Here is a 17,012-nt window from a genome sequence, read left to right on the forward strand (position 1 = left end):
ACTGGTTGTAGTCGTGTCGGGTTTTGATGATTTGGTAGCAAATTCAGTGTGAAACATTGGGCCAGGGCATTGATGAACGTCACCAGCTAAGAGCAGACAGAAAGTTATGAAAAGTCGTTCCCCTCTTTGGTCCGTCTTGGTGAATTGTTTATCTGAGCCCTGCATTCCCATGCCAGGGAGGATAAAGGTGGTAAACAATGTTAGGTGACCGAGTCCAAACTGCTTTTGCGATGTATGTCTATTTGTCAAGATTAGATAGTTCGGTTCATGTGGATGTTTAGCTCCCAAAAAGTTTGTTATGAGTGCGTAGAGCAGCCCCGCTGCCAGCACTCCATGTCTGCACACCATCTTGATCATGTGATCTTCCAGCACCATCAGGGACACAGAGGACCTGACGTCTTTCCGCTGCTGAAACACTGATTGAGCGATTACACGAGTTATGATGTCTTTCAGTAAGTATACTGTATCTTTCAACATACCTTCAGGTGTCCATTCATGTTTATTCTGTAACTGAGGAAGAGATGATGGCATTTACTTGCGCTCCACGCTGCCGATGGAATGAGGAACTCGTACAGTGATCTGTCACACCACATTAAAGAGTGCCAAAACGCCATTTATTGTTTGAATTTCGTGATCAAATAGTCAGAATTTGAAAGATTACACCTTACTTATTATCGAAAGTAACAACACGGAGCTTGCTATTTGGTGTTAATTGTGGTGGTTAGGCTACAAAACTGAATTCGTTGTGTACACAAGACATCAGGTCCAAAGAGCCGGGCTGGGCGGGGCCGGGGTAGCAGGGGGCGGGGTGTGTTGGTACGCCATGAGAGTATTGCGATTCGAATCGTGGGTTCTGTATCGCGGTTTTTCGGTTCGGTTCAAATATCATTACACCCCTAATACATGCATACATAAATAAAAGGGGGAGTGATCGAATGAAATTGGAACTATGGAGAAGATCCATTTAAACCATGAAAAGAACCATCAGTATTTCATTTTCAAAGCATTTCATTGAATTGATACTTGCATTTTTAGTAACGAGGTACACAGTTCTTGAAGTTGTTGAAAATTGAAGTTGATGATTCTGTGAGTTTCAAATGTTGAAGTTAATAATTTATTAAACAAATGAAGTCAATAATTTTCTTCTCCGTTGGATGAAGAAGATGATGAACTTGCATGGTTAGTTTGACTCTGTTAATATGGCTGGAGTGCAGACTGTGGCCTGCTAGCCCTGGTCCGGGGAGGACACGCAGAGTAAATGGTGTGAGTTGCAAAGGACTTCTTCTGCCTTGGAAGATGTTGTGCCAAACTCCCGAGGTTGTCCTTCGTTCAGTTGTGTTTGAGAGAGTGTCCTCTCTCTCCTGCATGAGCACATGGCTGGTTGGGTCGAGGCCTGGGGCCCTTAGGCAACGCCGGGCCGCACAGCACACGGGACAAACAGAGAAGGCCAAAGAGTTGATCGTTGCACGTTCAGTGATGGTTAGATTGCAGTTTTCTGGATTAAAGAGGCAGTCTGACTCCCTTTGGGAGGGTGAAATCACAGCTGACGGTGCTGACGGCCTGCTGGGCCCTGGGGCCCCAGTGGAGGGGGAGGGGTTCCCCAGTATCAGCAGAAGCAGTTTTGCGGCCAAATGAGAAAAATTAAGTGAGTGAGGTCACTGTGCACTGTCTCTAATAAAGCCCGAGAAAGGTCCAACCTCAAGATTGAGTATTTGTCTTAAGTGTGGTTATACCACTGCCTTACCCTTTTTCTGTTCATTAATGCTCAGATAGATATAACAAATCCACACTGCATTCTAAGAGAAGGTGATGTACATCAACGTGTGAGTCATTAAATGAGGATTAATTAGGTAGGAGACATGATACAGGTGAGGTTACATTGACCGTTAGTTGGTTGTATTATAAAATACCATAGTATATACATAATAGTACACAATACAATAAATCATTCGCACAGTTTCTGGGATGCATGTTCATTTATAGATCAGTTAGTCTGATTAATGCAGTATAGTCTATATTAAAGATTGTTTCTGTCTTCCCATTGTCTCTCTCTTGCGCATGTGGCCACGTTCCTCATGTCCTTTCACTTTATATTTCTCTCGGTTAATTATATTGATGTACTGAAAAATAAATGTAATATTTTTTTCTTTCATGTCAGACCTGATGGAAGTGGAGAAGAGTGAAGACCTGATGGAAGTGGAGAAGAGTGAAGACCTGATGGAAGTGGAGAAGAGTGAAGAACTGAGTGAAGTGAAGGAGGAGAGTGAAGAACTGAGTGAAGTGAAGGAGGAGAGTGAAGAACTGAGTGAAGTGAAGGAGGAGAGTGAAGAACTGAGTGAAGTGAAGGAGGAGAGTGAAGAACTGAGTGAAGTGAAGGAGGAGAGTGAAGAACTGAGTGAAGTGAAGGAGGAGAGTGAAGAACTGAGTGAAGTGAAGGAGGAGAGTGAAGAACTGAGTGAAGTGAAGGAGGAGAGTGAAGAACTGAGTGAAGTGAAGGAGGAGAGTGAAGAACTGAGTGAAGTGAAGGAGGAGAGTGAAGAACTGAGTGAAGTGAAGGAGGAGAGTGAAGAATTGAGTGAAGTGAAGGAGGAGAGTGAACAACTGAGAGAAGTGAAGGAGGAGAGTGAACAACTGAGAGAATGGAAGGAGGAGAGTGAACAACTGAGTGAAGTGAAGGAGGAGAGTGAACAACTGAGTGAAGTGAAGGAGGAGAGTGAAGAACTGAGTGAAGTGAAGGAGGAGAGTGAAGAACTGATGGAAGTGAAGGAGGAGAGTGAAGAACTGAGTGAAGTGGAGGAGGAGCGTGAAGAACTGAGTGAAATGGAGGAGAGTGAAGAACTGAGTGAAGTGAAGGAGGAGAGTGAAGAACTGATGGAAGTGAAGGAGGAGAGTGAAGAACTGAGTGAAGTGAAGGAGGAGAGTAAAGAACTGAGTGAAGTGGAGGAGGAGCGTGAAGAACTGAGTGAAATGAAGCGTGAAGAACTGAGTGAAATGAAGGAGGAGCGTGAAGAACTGAGTGAAGTGAAGGAGGAGAGAGAAGAACTGAGTGAAGTGGAGGAGGAGAGAGAAGAACTGATTGAAGTGAAGGAGGAGACTGAAGAACTGAGTGAAGTGAAGGAGGAACATCATGTCCAACCTGGAGGAAAACCTTTCAGTCGCTCAAAGAAAAAAAATACATTTTTAAAGAAAAGAAGAGCCAAGAAATCTTTCACCTGCACTCAGTGTGGGAAGAGTTTCACAAGCAAACAAAATCTTGAGATCCACATGAGGATCCACACCGGAGAGAAGCCGTTCAGATGTGATCAGTGTGGAAACAGTTTCACAAGCAAACAAAATCTTGAGCGTCACATGAGGATCCACACCGGAGAGAAGCCGTTCTCATGTGATCAATGCGGCATAACATTTTCTAGTACATCAGCCCTGAAGACACACCTGACAGTTCATACGAAGGAGAAGCCACATTCATGTTCTGTCTGTGGAAAGAGTTTTTCACTGCTGCCATATTTACACGCACATCAGAAAATTCACACTGGTGTGAGAGAGTACATTTGCTTTGAGTGTGAGAAAACTTTTACTACAGCAAACCATTTAAAACTGCACCAGATGATCCACACTGGAGAAAAACCTTACAAGTGTTCACACTGTGACAAGAGATTCAGTCAGTCAGAACATCTGAAAACACATGAGAGGATCCACACTGGAGAAAAACCTTACAAGTGTTCACACTGTGACAAGAGATTCAGTCAGTCAGAACATCTGAAAATACATGATAGGATCCACACTGGAGAAAAACAGTGTTCACACTGTGACAAGAGATTCAGTCTGTCATCAAATCTGAAAACACATGAGAGGATCCACACTGGAGAAAACGCTTACAAGTGTTCACACTGTGACAAGAGATTCAGTCGATCAGCACATCTGAAAGCACATGAGATGATCCACACTGGAGAACAACCTTACAAGTGTTCACACTGTGACAAGAGATTCAATCAGTCATCATCTCTGAAAATACATGAGAGGATCCACACTGGAGAACAACCTTACAAGTGTTCACACTGTGACAAGAGATTCAGTGTGTCAGCAAATCTGAAAGCACATGAGATGATCCACACTGGAGAAAAACCTTACAAGTGTTCACACTGTGACAAGAGATTCAGTCATTCATCATCTCTGAAAACACATGAGAGGGTCCACACTGGAGAAAAACCTTACAAGTGTTCACACTGTGACAAGAGATTCAGTCAGTCATCATCTCTGAAAACACATGAGATGATCCACACTGGAGAAAAACCTCACAACTGTGACAAGAGATTCAGTCAGTCTTCAAATCTGAAAGCACATGAGTTGATCCACACTGGAGAACAACCTTACAAGTGTTCACACTGTGACAAGAGATTCAGTGTGTCAGCAAATCTGAAAGCACATGAGATGATCCACACTGGAGAACAACCTTACAAGTGTTCACACTGTGACAAGAGATTCAGTCTGTCAGCAAATCTGAAAACACATGAGATGATCCACACTGGAGAAAAACCTTACAACTGTGACAAGCGATTCAGTCAGTCAGCAAATCTGAAAGCACATGAGATGATCCACACTGGAGAACAACCTTACAAGTGTTCACACTGTGACAAGAGATTCAGTCAGTCAGCAAATCTGAAAGCACATTTGAGGATCCACAGCAGAGAGAAGCCGCACACGTGTGATCAGTGCGGGTCGAGTTTCTCCATTGAAAGTCATCTGAAGCTACACATGAAGATCCACACAGTGGAGAAACCATTTAAACACAGTCTGAGATCACAGTAAGTAGTTTATTTTCATGTGCTGAGCAACAAAGTCTCTTCTGTGTAAGTTATCCACACATCACCCTATAGCCAAATCTCTCCTCTCCAACTATAGCCATGTGTGTGTGTGAGCACAGGACACTTTGTTGATTGATATCTATTAACTTCTGCTCAAGCAACAGCAATGTCTATTTTGTCAGTTCAGATCAATGCAAAAAAACACATTCGCTCTGACAGTAGATGGCGCTCATGTAAAGCAGAAATACAGCACTAAATGGTCACATTTTGCGACCTTTTTTTCCTGGCACACGGCAAACGAAAGCAGAAGGAAACCACTCTACTCGTTTGAGCTGCGCAGCGCAAACAGTTTATCAGCTTGGAGCAATACTAGACAGCGGTTTACTCGTGGGTCGATCTCGATCACGCAACAACATTACTACACCCCGCGGGCAGATTCATGCTACTGCTAACCCGGACGTCGAGGTCACTTCAGTGATTTGGGAAAAGCACGTAAAAGTCCTGGCAGAAAGTGATGCATAAGGATGTAGCGTAACAACGAATTATTTTTTCCGAAGTGTTGACAACTTGGTTGTACCAGTTTGTAACAATTATTAATTAGCACTAAGTTGTCAACGCTTCGGAAAAAAGATTAATTCGTTGTTATGCTACATCCTTATGCATCGCTTTCTGCCAGGACTTTTTCAACAGATCTGATGCCATCACTAGGCTGATTTAAAGCAGAACTCTGCAACTTATAGTCGTCTTCGCTGATTTTCACTTTTGTTGTCGCATGTTTTCCCCACGAGCTCCCCCTACAGCTGTGGGGCGTATATTTCACAACACTATCGTAAAAAAAACTTATTTGCGGCACCCTTCTCCCCCGTTCTACAGCTGCTCATGTGCATTTGTTATTATCGGAGCCAGCTAACTTTACTTGCGGAGCTATGTCTACCGAGGTGGGTAATACATCATACACATTATCATAGAACATTGGCATGTACATTTTGTATTCTGTTATCAACCAGTAAAGCAGTTTGTGTTTCTCGCTCGTTCTCGTTCTCGTCTCGCTTCTCACGAGACTTCCTATTTTAATTTTGCCGGGACGGTAGTCCCCATGTCGCATGGTTGGTTTTCCGCCAGGGAACGCTGGGGGGAGCTAGGAAAGTCACCAATATCACCAGAACAGGTTGTTTAACCATCCAAATGATTTCTAGACAGCTTTAAGTAAAAAATGTTACCAAGTTCACCTTTAAGAATTGAATTTAGGCTGGTATATTTAACAGTGAGTTCATTTCATCCAGGTGTGAGGATGGTGGATCAGGAAAGACAGGGGAAGGCAACAGGAAGGGCTAACATTAGGTGGAAGTGTAGGGGAGCCACTTGATACCAACAGATTCATCTCAATATTATTATGGAAAAAGTAATATGGAAAACCTATTACATAATGTTTGTTTGACAATATGTCTTAGTGGAGAAGAACACAGGCAAGGAGAAAAAGAGACCGACATGAGGTCGGCGATGGCATCAAGTATAGAGAAAACCAGTGATGACATCAGGTAGGAGTTCTATTAGTTAGACCACACAAAACTAAATGTCCAGTATGGTTTGAAGTTCTGTTGACCAACCTATTCACTGTGTCCTTTTTGGGTAAAAATAGTGCTGACAGAGATGGAAAGCCACTCACCACTGAGGAGGAATTGGAGGAGAATAGGGAAAAGAGAGGTGAAGATGAGGTTTACATTTAGCCATTTAGCAGACGCTTTTATCCAAAGCGACTTACAACTGAGGACTAAAGCAAGCGAGTCATTGTGAAGAGGCAAAAAACTACGCAAGAAGTGTTCAAAATACCAAGTTCAGGCATTGCTCAGAGTAGGTGGAAGAGAATGAGGATGAGGTGGAAGAGAATGAGGATGAGGTGGAAGAGGATGAGGTGGAAGAGGATGAGGTGGAAGAGGATGAGGTGGAAGAGGATGAGGTGGAAGAGGATGAGGTGGAAGAGGATGAGGTGGAAGAGGATGAGGTGGAAGAGGATGAGGTGGAAGAGGATGAGGTGGAAGAGGATGAGGTGGAAGAGGATGAGGTGGAAGAGGATGAGGTGGAAGAGGATGAGGTGGAAGAGGATGAGGTGGAAGAGGATGAGGTGGAAGAGGATGAGGTGGAAGAGGATGAGGTGGAAGAGGATGAGGTGGAAGAGGATGAGGTGGAAGAGGATGAGGTGGAAGAGGATGAGGTGGAAGAGGATGAGGTGGAAGAGGATGAGGTGGAAGAGGATGAGGAGGTGAGGTGGAAGAGGATGAGGTGGAAGAGAATGAGGTGGAAGAGGATGAGGCGGAAGAGAATGAGGTGGAAGAGGATGAGGCGGAAGAGAATGAGGCGGAAGAGAATGAGGTGGAAGAGAATGAGGTGGAAGAGAATGAGGTGGAAGAGAATGAGGTGGAAGAGAATGAGGTGGAAGAGAATGAGGTGGAAGAGAATGAGGTGGAAGAGAATGAGGTGGAAGAGAATGAGGTGGAAGAGAATGAGGTGGAAGAGAATGAGGTGGAAGAGGATGTGGATGAGGTGGAAGAGGATGTGGATGAGGTGGAAGAGGATGTGGGTGAGGTGGAAGAGGATGTGGGTGAGGTGGAAGAGAATGAGGGTGAGGTGGAAGAGGATGAGGAGGTGAGGTGGAAGAGGATGAGGAGGTGAGGTGGAAGAGGATGAGGAGGTGAGGTGGAAGAGGATGAGGAGGTGAGGTGGAAGAGGATGAGGTGGAAGAGAATGAGGATGAGGCGGAAGAGAATGAGGCGGAAGAGAATGAGGCGGAAGAGAATGAGGCGGAAGAGAATGAGGCGGAAGAGAATGAGGCGGAAGAGAATGAGGCGGAAGAGAATGAGGCGGAAGAGAATGAGGCGGAAGAGAATGAGGCGGAAGAGAATGAGGCGGAAGAGGATGAGGTGGAAGAGAATGAGGATGAGGTGGAAGAGAATGAGGATGAGGTGGAAGAGAATGAGGATGAGGTGGAAGAGAATGAGGATGAGGTGGAAGAGAATGAGGATGAGGTGGAAGAGAATGAGGATGAGGCGGAAGAGAATGAGGCGGAAGAGAATGAGGCGGAAGAGAATGAGGCGGAAGAGAATGAGGCGGAAGAGAATGAGGCGGAAGAGAATGAGGCGGAAGAGAATGAGGCGGAAGAGAATGAGGCGGAAGAGAATGAGGCGGAAGAGAATGAGGCGGAAGAGAATGAGGCGGAAGAGAATGAGGTGGAAGAGAATGAGGTGGAAGAGAATGAGGATGAGGTGGAAGAGAATGAGGATGAGGCGGAAGAGAATGAGGCGGAAGAGAATGAGGCGGAAGAGAATGAGGCGGAAGAGAATGAGGCGGAAGAGAATGAGGCGGAAGAGAATGAGGCGGAAGAGAATGAGGCGGAAGAGAATGAGGCGGAAGAGAATGAGGCGGAAGAGAATGAGGCGGAAGAGGATGAGGCGGAAGAGGATGAGGTGGAAGAGAATGAGGTGGAAGAGAATGAGGATGAGGTGGAAGAGGATGAGGTGGAAGAGGATGAGGTGGAAGAGGATGAGGTGGAAGAGGATGAGGTGGAAGAGGATGAGGTGGAAGAGGATGAGGTGGAAGAGGATGAGGTGGAAGAGGATGAGGTGGAAGAGGGTGAGGTGGAAGAGGATGAGGAGGTGAGGTGGAAGAGGATGAGGTGGAAGAGAATGAGGATGAGGCGGAAGAGGATGAGGCGGAAGAGAATGAGGCGGAAGAGAATGAGGCGGAAGAGAATGAGGCGGAAGAGAATGAGGCGGAAGAGAATGAGGCGGAAGAGAATGAGGCGGAAGAGAATGAGGCGGAAGAGAATGAGGCGGAAGAGGATGTGGATGAGGTGGAAGAGGATGTGGATGAGGTGGAAGAGGATGTGGATGAGGTGGAAGAGGATGTGGATGAGGTGGAAGAGGATGTGGATGAGGTGGAAGAGGATGTGGAAGAGAATGAGGATGAGGTGGAAGAGAATGAGGATGAGGTGGAAGAGAATGTGGATGCGGTGGAAGAGAATGTGGATGCGGTGGAAGAGAATGAGGATGAGGTGGAAGAGAATGAGGATGAGGTGGAAGAGGATGAGGAGGTGAGGTGGAAGAGGATGAGGAGGTGAGGTGGAAGAGGATGAGGAGGTGAGGTGGAAGAGGATGAGGAGGTGAGGTGGAAGAGGATGAGGAGGTGAGGTGGAAGAGGATGAGGAGGTGAGGTGGAAGAGGATGAGGAGGTGAGGTGGAAGAGGATGAGGAGGTGAGGTGGAAGAGGATGAGGAGGTGAGGTGGAAGAGGATGAGGTGGAAGAGAATGAGGATGAGGTGGAAGAGAATGAGGATGAGGCGGAAGAGGATGAGGAGGAAGAGAATGAGGTGGAAGAGAATGAGGTGGAAGAGGATGAGGTGGAAGAGGATGAGGTGGAAGAGGATGAGGAGGTGAGGTGGAAGAGGATGAGGAGGTGAGGTGGAAGAGGATGAGGAGGTGAGGTGGAAGAGGGTGAGGTGGAAGAGGATGAGGAGGTGGAAGAGGATGAGGAGGTGAGGTGGAAGAGGATGAGGTGGAAGAGAATGAGGATGAGGCGGAAGAGGATGAGGAGGAAGAGAATGAGGTGGAAGAGAATGAGGTGGAAGAGAATGAGGTGGAAGAGGATGAGGTGGAAGAGGATGAGGATGAGGTGGAAGAGGATGAGGATGAGGTGGAAGAGGATGAGGATGAGGTGGAAGAGGATGAGGTGGAAGAGGATGAGGATGAGGTGGAAGAGGATGTGGATGAGGTGGAAGAGGATGTGGATGAGGTGGAAGAGGATGTGGATGAGGTGGAAGAGGATGTGGATGAGGTGGAAGAGAATGTGGATGAGGTGGAAGAGAATGTGGATGAGGTGGAAGAGGATGAGAATGAGGTGGAAGAGGATGAGAATGAGGTGGAAGAGGATGAGAATGAGGTGGATGAGGTGGAAGAGAATGTGGATGAGGTGGAAGAGAATGTGGATGAGGTGGAAGAGAATGTGGATGCGGTGGAAGAGAATGAGGATGAGGTGGAAGAGAATGAGGATGAGGAGGAAGAGGATGTGGATGAGGTGGAAGAGGATGAGGATGAGGTGGATGAGAATGAGGTGGAAGAGGATGAGAATGAGGTGGAAGAGAATGAGGATGAGGTTGATGAGGATGAGGTGGAAGAGGATGAGGATGAGGTGGAAGAGGATGAGGATGAGGTGGAAGAGGATGAGGATGAGGTGGAAGAGAATGAGGATGAGGTGGAAGAGAATGAGGTGGAAGAGAATGAGATGGAAGAGAATGAGATGGAAGAGAATGAGGCGGAAGAGGATGAGGATGAGGTGGAAGAGAATGAGGTGGAAGAGGATGAGAATGAGGTGGAAGAGAATGAGGTGGAAGAGGATGAGAATGAGGTGGAAGAGGATGAGAATGAGGTGGAAGAGGATGAGAATGAGGTGGAAGAGGATGAGAATGAGGTGGAAGAGGATGAGAATGAGGTGGAAGAGGATGAGGATGTGGAAGAGGATGAGGATGAGGTGGAAGAGGATGAGGATGAGGTGGAAGAGGATGAGGATGAGGTGGATGAGGATGAGGTGGAAGAGGATGAGGATGAGGTGGAAGAGGATGAGGATGAGGTGGAAGAGGATGAGGATGAGGTGGAAGAGGATGAGGTGGAAGAGGATGAGGATGAGGTGGAGGTGGAAGAGAATGAGGTGGAAGAGAATGAGGTGGAAGAGAATGAGGTGGAAGAGAATGAGGTGGAAGAGAATGAGGTGGAAGAGAATGAGGTGGAAGAGAATGAGGATGAGGTGGAAGAGGATGAGGATGAGGTGGAAGAGGATGAGGTGGATGAGAATGTGGATGCGGTGGAAGAGAATGAGGACGAGGTGGAAGAGGATGAGGACGAGGTGGAAGAGGATGAGGACGAGGTGGAAGAGGATGAGGACGAGGTGGAAGAGGATGAGGACGAGGTGGAAGAGGATGAGGACGAGGTGGAAGAGGATGAGGACGAGGTGGAAGAGGATGAGGACGAGGTGGAAGAGGATGAGGACGAGGTGGAAGAGGATGAGGACGAGGTGGAAGAGGATGAGGACGAGGTGGAAGAGGACGAGGCGGAAGAGGACGAGGCGGAAGAGGACGAGGCGGAAGAGGACGAGGCGGAAGAGGACGAGGCGGAAGAGGACGAGGCGGAAGAGGACGAGGCGGAAGAGGACGAGGCGGAAGAGGACGAGGCGGAAGAGGACGAGGCGGAAGAGGACGAGGCGGAAGAGGACGAGGCGGAAGAGGACGAGGCGGAAGAGGACGAGGACGAGGCGGAAGAGGACGAGGCGGAAGAGGACGAGGACGAGGCGGACGAGGACGAGGCGGAAGAGGACGAGGACGAGGCGGAAGAGGACGAGGCGGAAGAGGACGAGGACGAGGCGGAAGAGGACGAGGCGGAAGAGGACGAGGCGGAAGAGGACGAGGCGGAAGAGGACGAGGCGGAAGAGGACGAGGCGGAAGAGGACGAGGCGGAAGAGGACGAGGCGGAAGAGGACGAGGCGGAAGAGGACGAGGCGGAAGAGGACGAGGCGGAAGAGGACGAGGAGGAAGAGGACGAGGCGGAAGAGGACGAGGAGGAAGAGGACGAGGCGGAAGAGGACCAGGCGGAAGAGGACGAGGCGGAAGAGGACCAGGCGGAAGAGGACGAGGCGGAAGAGGACGAGGCGGAAGAGGACGAGGCGGAAGAGGACGAGGCGGAAGAGGACGAGGCGGAAGAGGACGAGGCGGAAGAGGACGAGGCGGAAGAGGACGAGGCGGAAGAGGACGAGGCGGAAGAGGACGAGGCGGAAGAGGACGAGGCGGAAGAGGACGAGGCGGAAGAGGACGAGGCTGAGGCGGAAGAGAACGAGGCTGAGGCGGAAGAGGATGAGGCGGAAGAGGACGAGGCGGAAGAGAATGAGGCTGAGGCGGAAGAGGACGAGGCGGAAGAGGACGAGGCGGAAGAGGACGAGGCGGAAGAGGACGAGGCGGAAGAGGATGAGGATGAGGCGGAAGAGGATGAGGATGAGGCGGAAGAGGATGAGGATGAGGACGAGGCGGAAGAGGACGAGGCGGAAGAGGACGAGGCGGAAGAGGACGAGGCGGAAGAGGACGCGGCGGAAGAGAACGAGGCGGAAGAGAACGAGGCGGAAGAGAACGAGGCGGAAGAGGAAGAGAGTGAGGATGAGGTGGAAGAGAGTGAGGATGAGGTGGAAGAGAGTGAGGATGAGGTGGAAGAGAATGAGGATGAGGTGGAAGAGAATGAGGATGAGGTGGATGAGGATGAGGTGGAAGAGAATGTGGATGAGGTGGAAGAGAATGTGGATGAGGTGGAAGAGAATGAGGATGAGGTGGAAGAGAATGAGGATGAGGTGGATGAGGATGAGGTGGAAGAGAATGTGGATGAGGTGGAAGAGAATGTGGATGAGGTGGAAGAGAATGTGGATGAGGTGGAAGAGAATGTGGATGAGGTGGAAGAGAATGAGGATGAGGTGGAAGAGAATGAGGATGAGGTGGAAAAGAATGAGGATGAGGTGGAAGAGGATGAGGATGAGGTGGAAGAGGATGAGGTGGAAGAGGATGAGGATGAGGTGGAAGAGAATGAGAATGAGGTGGAAGAGAATGAGAATGAGGCGGAAGAGAATGAGAATGAGGCGGAAGAGAATGAGGCGGAAGAGAATGAGGCTGAGGCGGAAGAGAATGAGGATGAGGCGGAAGAGAATGAGGATGAGGCGGAAGAGAATGAGGATGAGGCGGAAGAGAATGAGGATGAGGCGGAAGAGAATGAGGATGAGGCGGAAGAGAATGAGGCGGAAGAGAATGAGGCGGAAGAGAATGAGGCGGAAGAGAATGAGGACGAGGCGGAAAAGAATGAGGACGAGGCGGAAGAGGAAGAGGATGAGGCGGAAGAGGATGAGGATGAGGCGGAAGAGGATGAGGATGAGGCGGAAGAGGATGAGGATGAGGCGGAAGAGGATGAGGATGAGGCGGAAGAGGATGAGGATGAGGCGGATGAGGATGAGGCGGATGAGGATGAGGCGGATGAGGATGAGGCGGATGAGGATGAGGCGGATGAGGATGAGGCGGATGAGGATGAGGCGGATGAGGATGAGGCGGATGAGGATGAGGCGGATGAGGCGGATGAGGATGAGGCGGATGAGGATGAGGCGGATGAGGATGAGGCGGATGAGGATGAGGCGGAAGAGGATGAGGATGAGGCGGAAGAGGATGAGGATGAGGCGGATGAGGATGAGGCGGATGAGGATGAGGCGGATGAGGATGAGGCGGATGAGGATGAGGCGGATGAGGATGAGGCGGAAGAGGATGAGGCGGAAGAGGATGAGGCGGAAGAGGATGAGGCGGAAGAGGATGAGGCGGAAGAGGATGAGGATGAGGATGAAGAGGCGGAAGAGCATGAGGCGGAAGAGGATGAGGCGGAAGAGGATGAGGCGGAAGAGGATGAGGCGGAAGAGGATGAGGCGGAAGAGGATGAGGATGAGGCGGAAGAGGATGAGGCGGAAGAGGATGAGGATGAGGCGGAAGAGAATGAGGATGAGGCGGAAGAGAATGAGGATGAGGCGGAAGAGAATGAGGATGAGGCGGAAGAGAATGAGGATGAGGCGGAAGAGAATGAGGATGAGGCGGAAGAGAATGAGGATGAGGCGGAAGAGAATGAGGATGAGGCGGAAGAGAATGAGGATGAGGCGGAAGAGAATGAGGATGAGGCGGAAGAGAATGAGGATGAGGCGGAAGAGAATGAGGATGAGGCGGAAGAGAATGAGGATGAGGCGGAAGAGAATGAGGATGAGGCGGAAGAGAATGAGGAACAGAGAGCTGAAGAGGAGAGGGCTGAGACAAGGCCTTACTCAGAAGATCCATCTGACTGGCCACCACCACACCAGATTGGGGACTCATTTAGGCAGTGTATGGTTGAGAATGGCCCACAGAAATGTCCTGATGGGCCGTGTCCAAGATCAGACAAGAGTAGACAGTGTTTTTCCAAAGCATACTGTTTTCATTCAATGTCCAATGGAGAAAAAGTGCAGTGGGATTGGTAACTGTACTCCAAAAGCACAAATAAAGTGTATTTTTTTTGCGTGTAAGCTTTTTGGTGGAGCTAGAGTTGTTGACACGTTTTGTGGTGCGGTACAATAATTTTCAGTGTCTTTCAAAAACCATGAAACCAGTGGTGATCACATACATGTAGGGCTGCAACTAACGATTATTTTGATAATCGATTAATCGGACGATTATTTTTTCGATTAATCGATTAATCGGATAGAAATTAAATTAGATGTTTTTTTTTTATTATAACTAAATAAAACCGTAAATCAGGGTATTTATGTCTAAAAGAGTACTTTAAAAAGTGCAAAAGCCACACATTGAATTTTACTAATATCAATATTTGCATTGTTTTTAATGATAATTGCTGATGGCAAGTTGACAAACATGATTATTGTTAAAAAAATGATATCCAACATATTATGTTTTAACACAATTTTTGTTAAAACAAATTTACACAGACATGTTGTTCAGATGTGAATATCTGAACTAAAAACGAACTAAAAACATCTAAAATATATAATTCATTTAATTTTTATTTAAAATTAATTATATATAAGGAATATAAGGATAAAGAATATAATATATAATATATAAAAGAATATAATATAAGGATAAATTGATTAAATAAATATAGAAAGACTGAAAACAATTGTGTGAATGTAGAGCCGCAGTAGATCGCGTTTGAAAAACAATTAAAACTTAGTAGACAAATGCTATAAAAACAGAACGGAATGGAGGTAACGTTACCCAGCAAGCTAACAGGCTTGAGTAAAGGACAGGAGAAATTATGCATTAGTGCACAAGCATTCGCTGAAAACCACTGAGTACAGTGCCTAAAAAACAATATTTTACTGCTGCTGTTATTAACTGCCTTTGTATTTAATGCTTCACTTTGTAAACACCGTTTTAATTTAACCTATTTCTGCGGTAGCGCTATTTTAATCCATCACTTACGTTGCGAGCGAACTGATTGCACAACCTGATGCTCGAGACAAAATACAGACATCCCGGAAGTCCCGGGAGTCTCCCGCATATTGATTGCGGCTCCCTGATGCCCGCGAATTAGTTCAAACTCCCGAAATTTAGAGCGCGCAAGCAAGAGCGCGCGCGCTACACGGTTTGGAGCAGTCTCTTCTGCCTCGCATAGACAGAAGAGACTGCTCCAAACCGTGTAGCGCGCGCGCTCGGCAGAGCGCCTGAGGGAGAGAGACCTTGCGTGTGTGTGCGTACCAGTAAACGCTCCCCGTGACGTAAGCAGACCAACTAATCGATAATGACATTCGTTGACAACGATTTTCATAATCGATTATAATCGATTTTATCGATTAGTTGTTGCAGCCCTACATACATGCTTATCTGTTGTGGAAAGAATTAGCATCACGCTTACGCCTTGGTAAAACTATTGACAGAACATTGCAAAGAGCCATAGATGCTGAAAAGGCACACTGGAGAAGTGTTAAGGAGAGTGATCGACTGCATACTCTTCCTTGCAGAAAGGAACTTGCCACTGAGGGGGAAGATTGCTAAGTTGGGAGATCCTAAAAATAGAAAATTTCCTGGGTGTCCTTGATGTCATAGCATAATATGATGTCACACTAGCAGAGCATCTTAGAAAGGTAGCCTCTAAAGAAACCACAGGAGATCTTTCCTGGTGCACTCAAAATACATTTTTAGATTCAATATCTGAATGTGTACTTGGTCAAACTTGTGCCCAGGTCAAAGCCTCCAAGTACTTTGCAGTGGAGTTGGATTGCACACCTGACATTTTAAAGCAGGAGCTGGCCTCCGTAATAACCCGGCATGTTCATACAGACGACAACAAGAATGCCACCATCAATGAGTCTTTAGTTGGCTTCACAGTCGTGAAGGACACAACTGGTAAAGGCCTCACAGAAACACTGACTGGGGTGCTGGATAACCTGGGGTTGGAGTTGGCTAACTGTAGGGGCAGAGTGATTACAATGACTCAAATATAGGGGTATAGGTGTGCAAGCATTGGTGCAACAGAAGTGTCCAGAGTAGAGGTCTGCTACCCGACCCAAGCCCGACGGGTCCCGAAAACTCACAGGTTTCAGGTCGGGTTCGGGTTAATGTTTAATGAATGGCCTAATGTTTAATGAATAGGTTCGGGTTTGTAACTTACAAAAAACTATATAGGCTATACGTTTACCGGTCATGTAAAATCTGCCCCATGTAAAATTAAAATCGGAATCCCTCAGGGAACTATACTGGGGCCTATTCTCTTCAGCCTGTATGTGAACGAGCTGCCTGAAGTGTGTCCTGAAGTTGGCCTTCAGATGTATGCCGATGACACTGTGGTTTATGTGTCCGGCAAAAGCCCTGCTGTTATCAGCAATACACTGACTTGAGAAAGTGTTTAATTGCCTAACAAATCATGTTTAACACTTAATTTGAAGAAAACTAATTCCATGTGTTTTTCTATAAAAAGAACTCGGACAATAAATTGTCTTAACATCAAAATGAATGGCGAACTCATTGATCAGGTAGAACAAGAAAAATATTTAGGAATAACTTTATATTCTCCGCTAAATTTTAAAAGTCATATCAAAAATATCTCAAGAAAAATGAAGATCAGTATGAATTGTTTCAGAATGATCAGGAGCAGTCTAACATTAGAATGTGCTCATGTCTTTCTGAACACTATGATCCTGTCCCACCTGTCGTTCGGCACCACTGTTTGGTCCCAGACCAGCCGAACTACCCTAAAGCCTATTGAGAGGCTTTATAATTGAGCCCTAAAAAATTTAGATAAAAAGCCCATTCGATTCCACCACTGTTACATTTTAAGTAAACATAAAATCCTAAAGTTTGTTAATCTTAGACATATAAAGTTGTTTTATAAATGTTTGACTGGGCTTGCACCTGAGCCACTTTGTAAATTTGTGAACAGGCTGGAATCCTTCAGATCAACAAGAGCTGCTACACGTGGAGACTGTAAATATCAATTTTGTAAAACATCTTTTGCTCAAAATGCTTTTTCTGTAAAAGGAGCCAATCTGTGGAACTGTATTCCTACAAATATAAAGACATTAAATAAACCACCCACCTTCAAAAAACAAACAAAAGCTTGGCTCATACAGCAGCAATAGTGTGATCATGCCATATGAAATGTATATTTG

The 17,012-nt window shown here is 47.0% G+C and overlaps 3 protein-coding genes across 9 annotated transcripts in view; 2 read left to right on the forward strand and 1 right to left on the reverse strand.

The window, feature by feature from the left end:
- The window catches only part of LOC143710998 (MIF4G domain-containing protein B), a 1,123,636-nt gene that overhangs the window by 868,407 nt on the left and 238,217 nt on the right, over positions 1–17,012 (forward strand). The gene's annotated exons all lie outside the window — the stretch shown is intronic.
- LOC143710977 (uncharacterized) overlaps positions 1–17,012 on the reverse strand; it is a 223,226-nt gene that overhangs the window by 96,296 nt on the left and 109,918 nt on the right. The gene's annotated exons all lie outside the window — the stretch shown is intronic.
- The window catches only part of LOC143710961 (uncharacterized), a 43,098-nt gene that overhangs the window by 22,487 nt on the left and 3,599 nt on the right, over positions 1–17,012 (forward strand). For all 4 annotated transcript variants that reach the window (XR_013194708.1, XR_013194707.1, XM_077202228.1 and 1 more), the window contains one exon: positions 2,159–4,802. Coding sequence is in view for 2 of the 4 variants with exons in the window: in XM_077202228.1 (XP_077058343.1) it covers positions 2,159–4,802 (2,644 nt within the window). In the remaining 2 variants the exon portion in view is untranslated. The remainder of the gene's footprint in view (positions 1–2,158; positions 4,803–17,012) is intronic.

The sequence above is a fragment of the Siphateles boraxobius genome, unplaced genomic scaffold (genome assembly GCF_051911475.1).
Source record: "Siphateles boraxobius isolate OS27281-9 unplaced genomic scaffold, OSU_SipBor_1 49, whole genome shotgun sequence".
Lineage (NCBI taxonomy): Eukaryota > Metazoa > Chordata > Actinopteri > Cypriniformes > Leuciscidae > Siphateles > Siphateles boraxobius.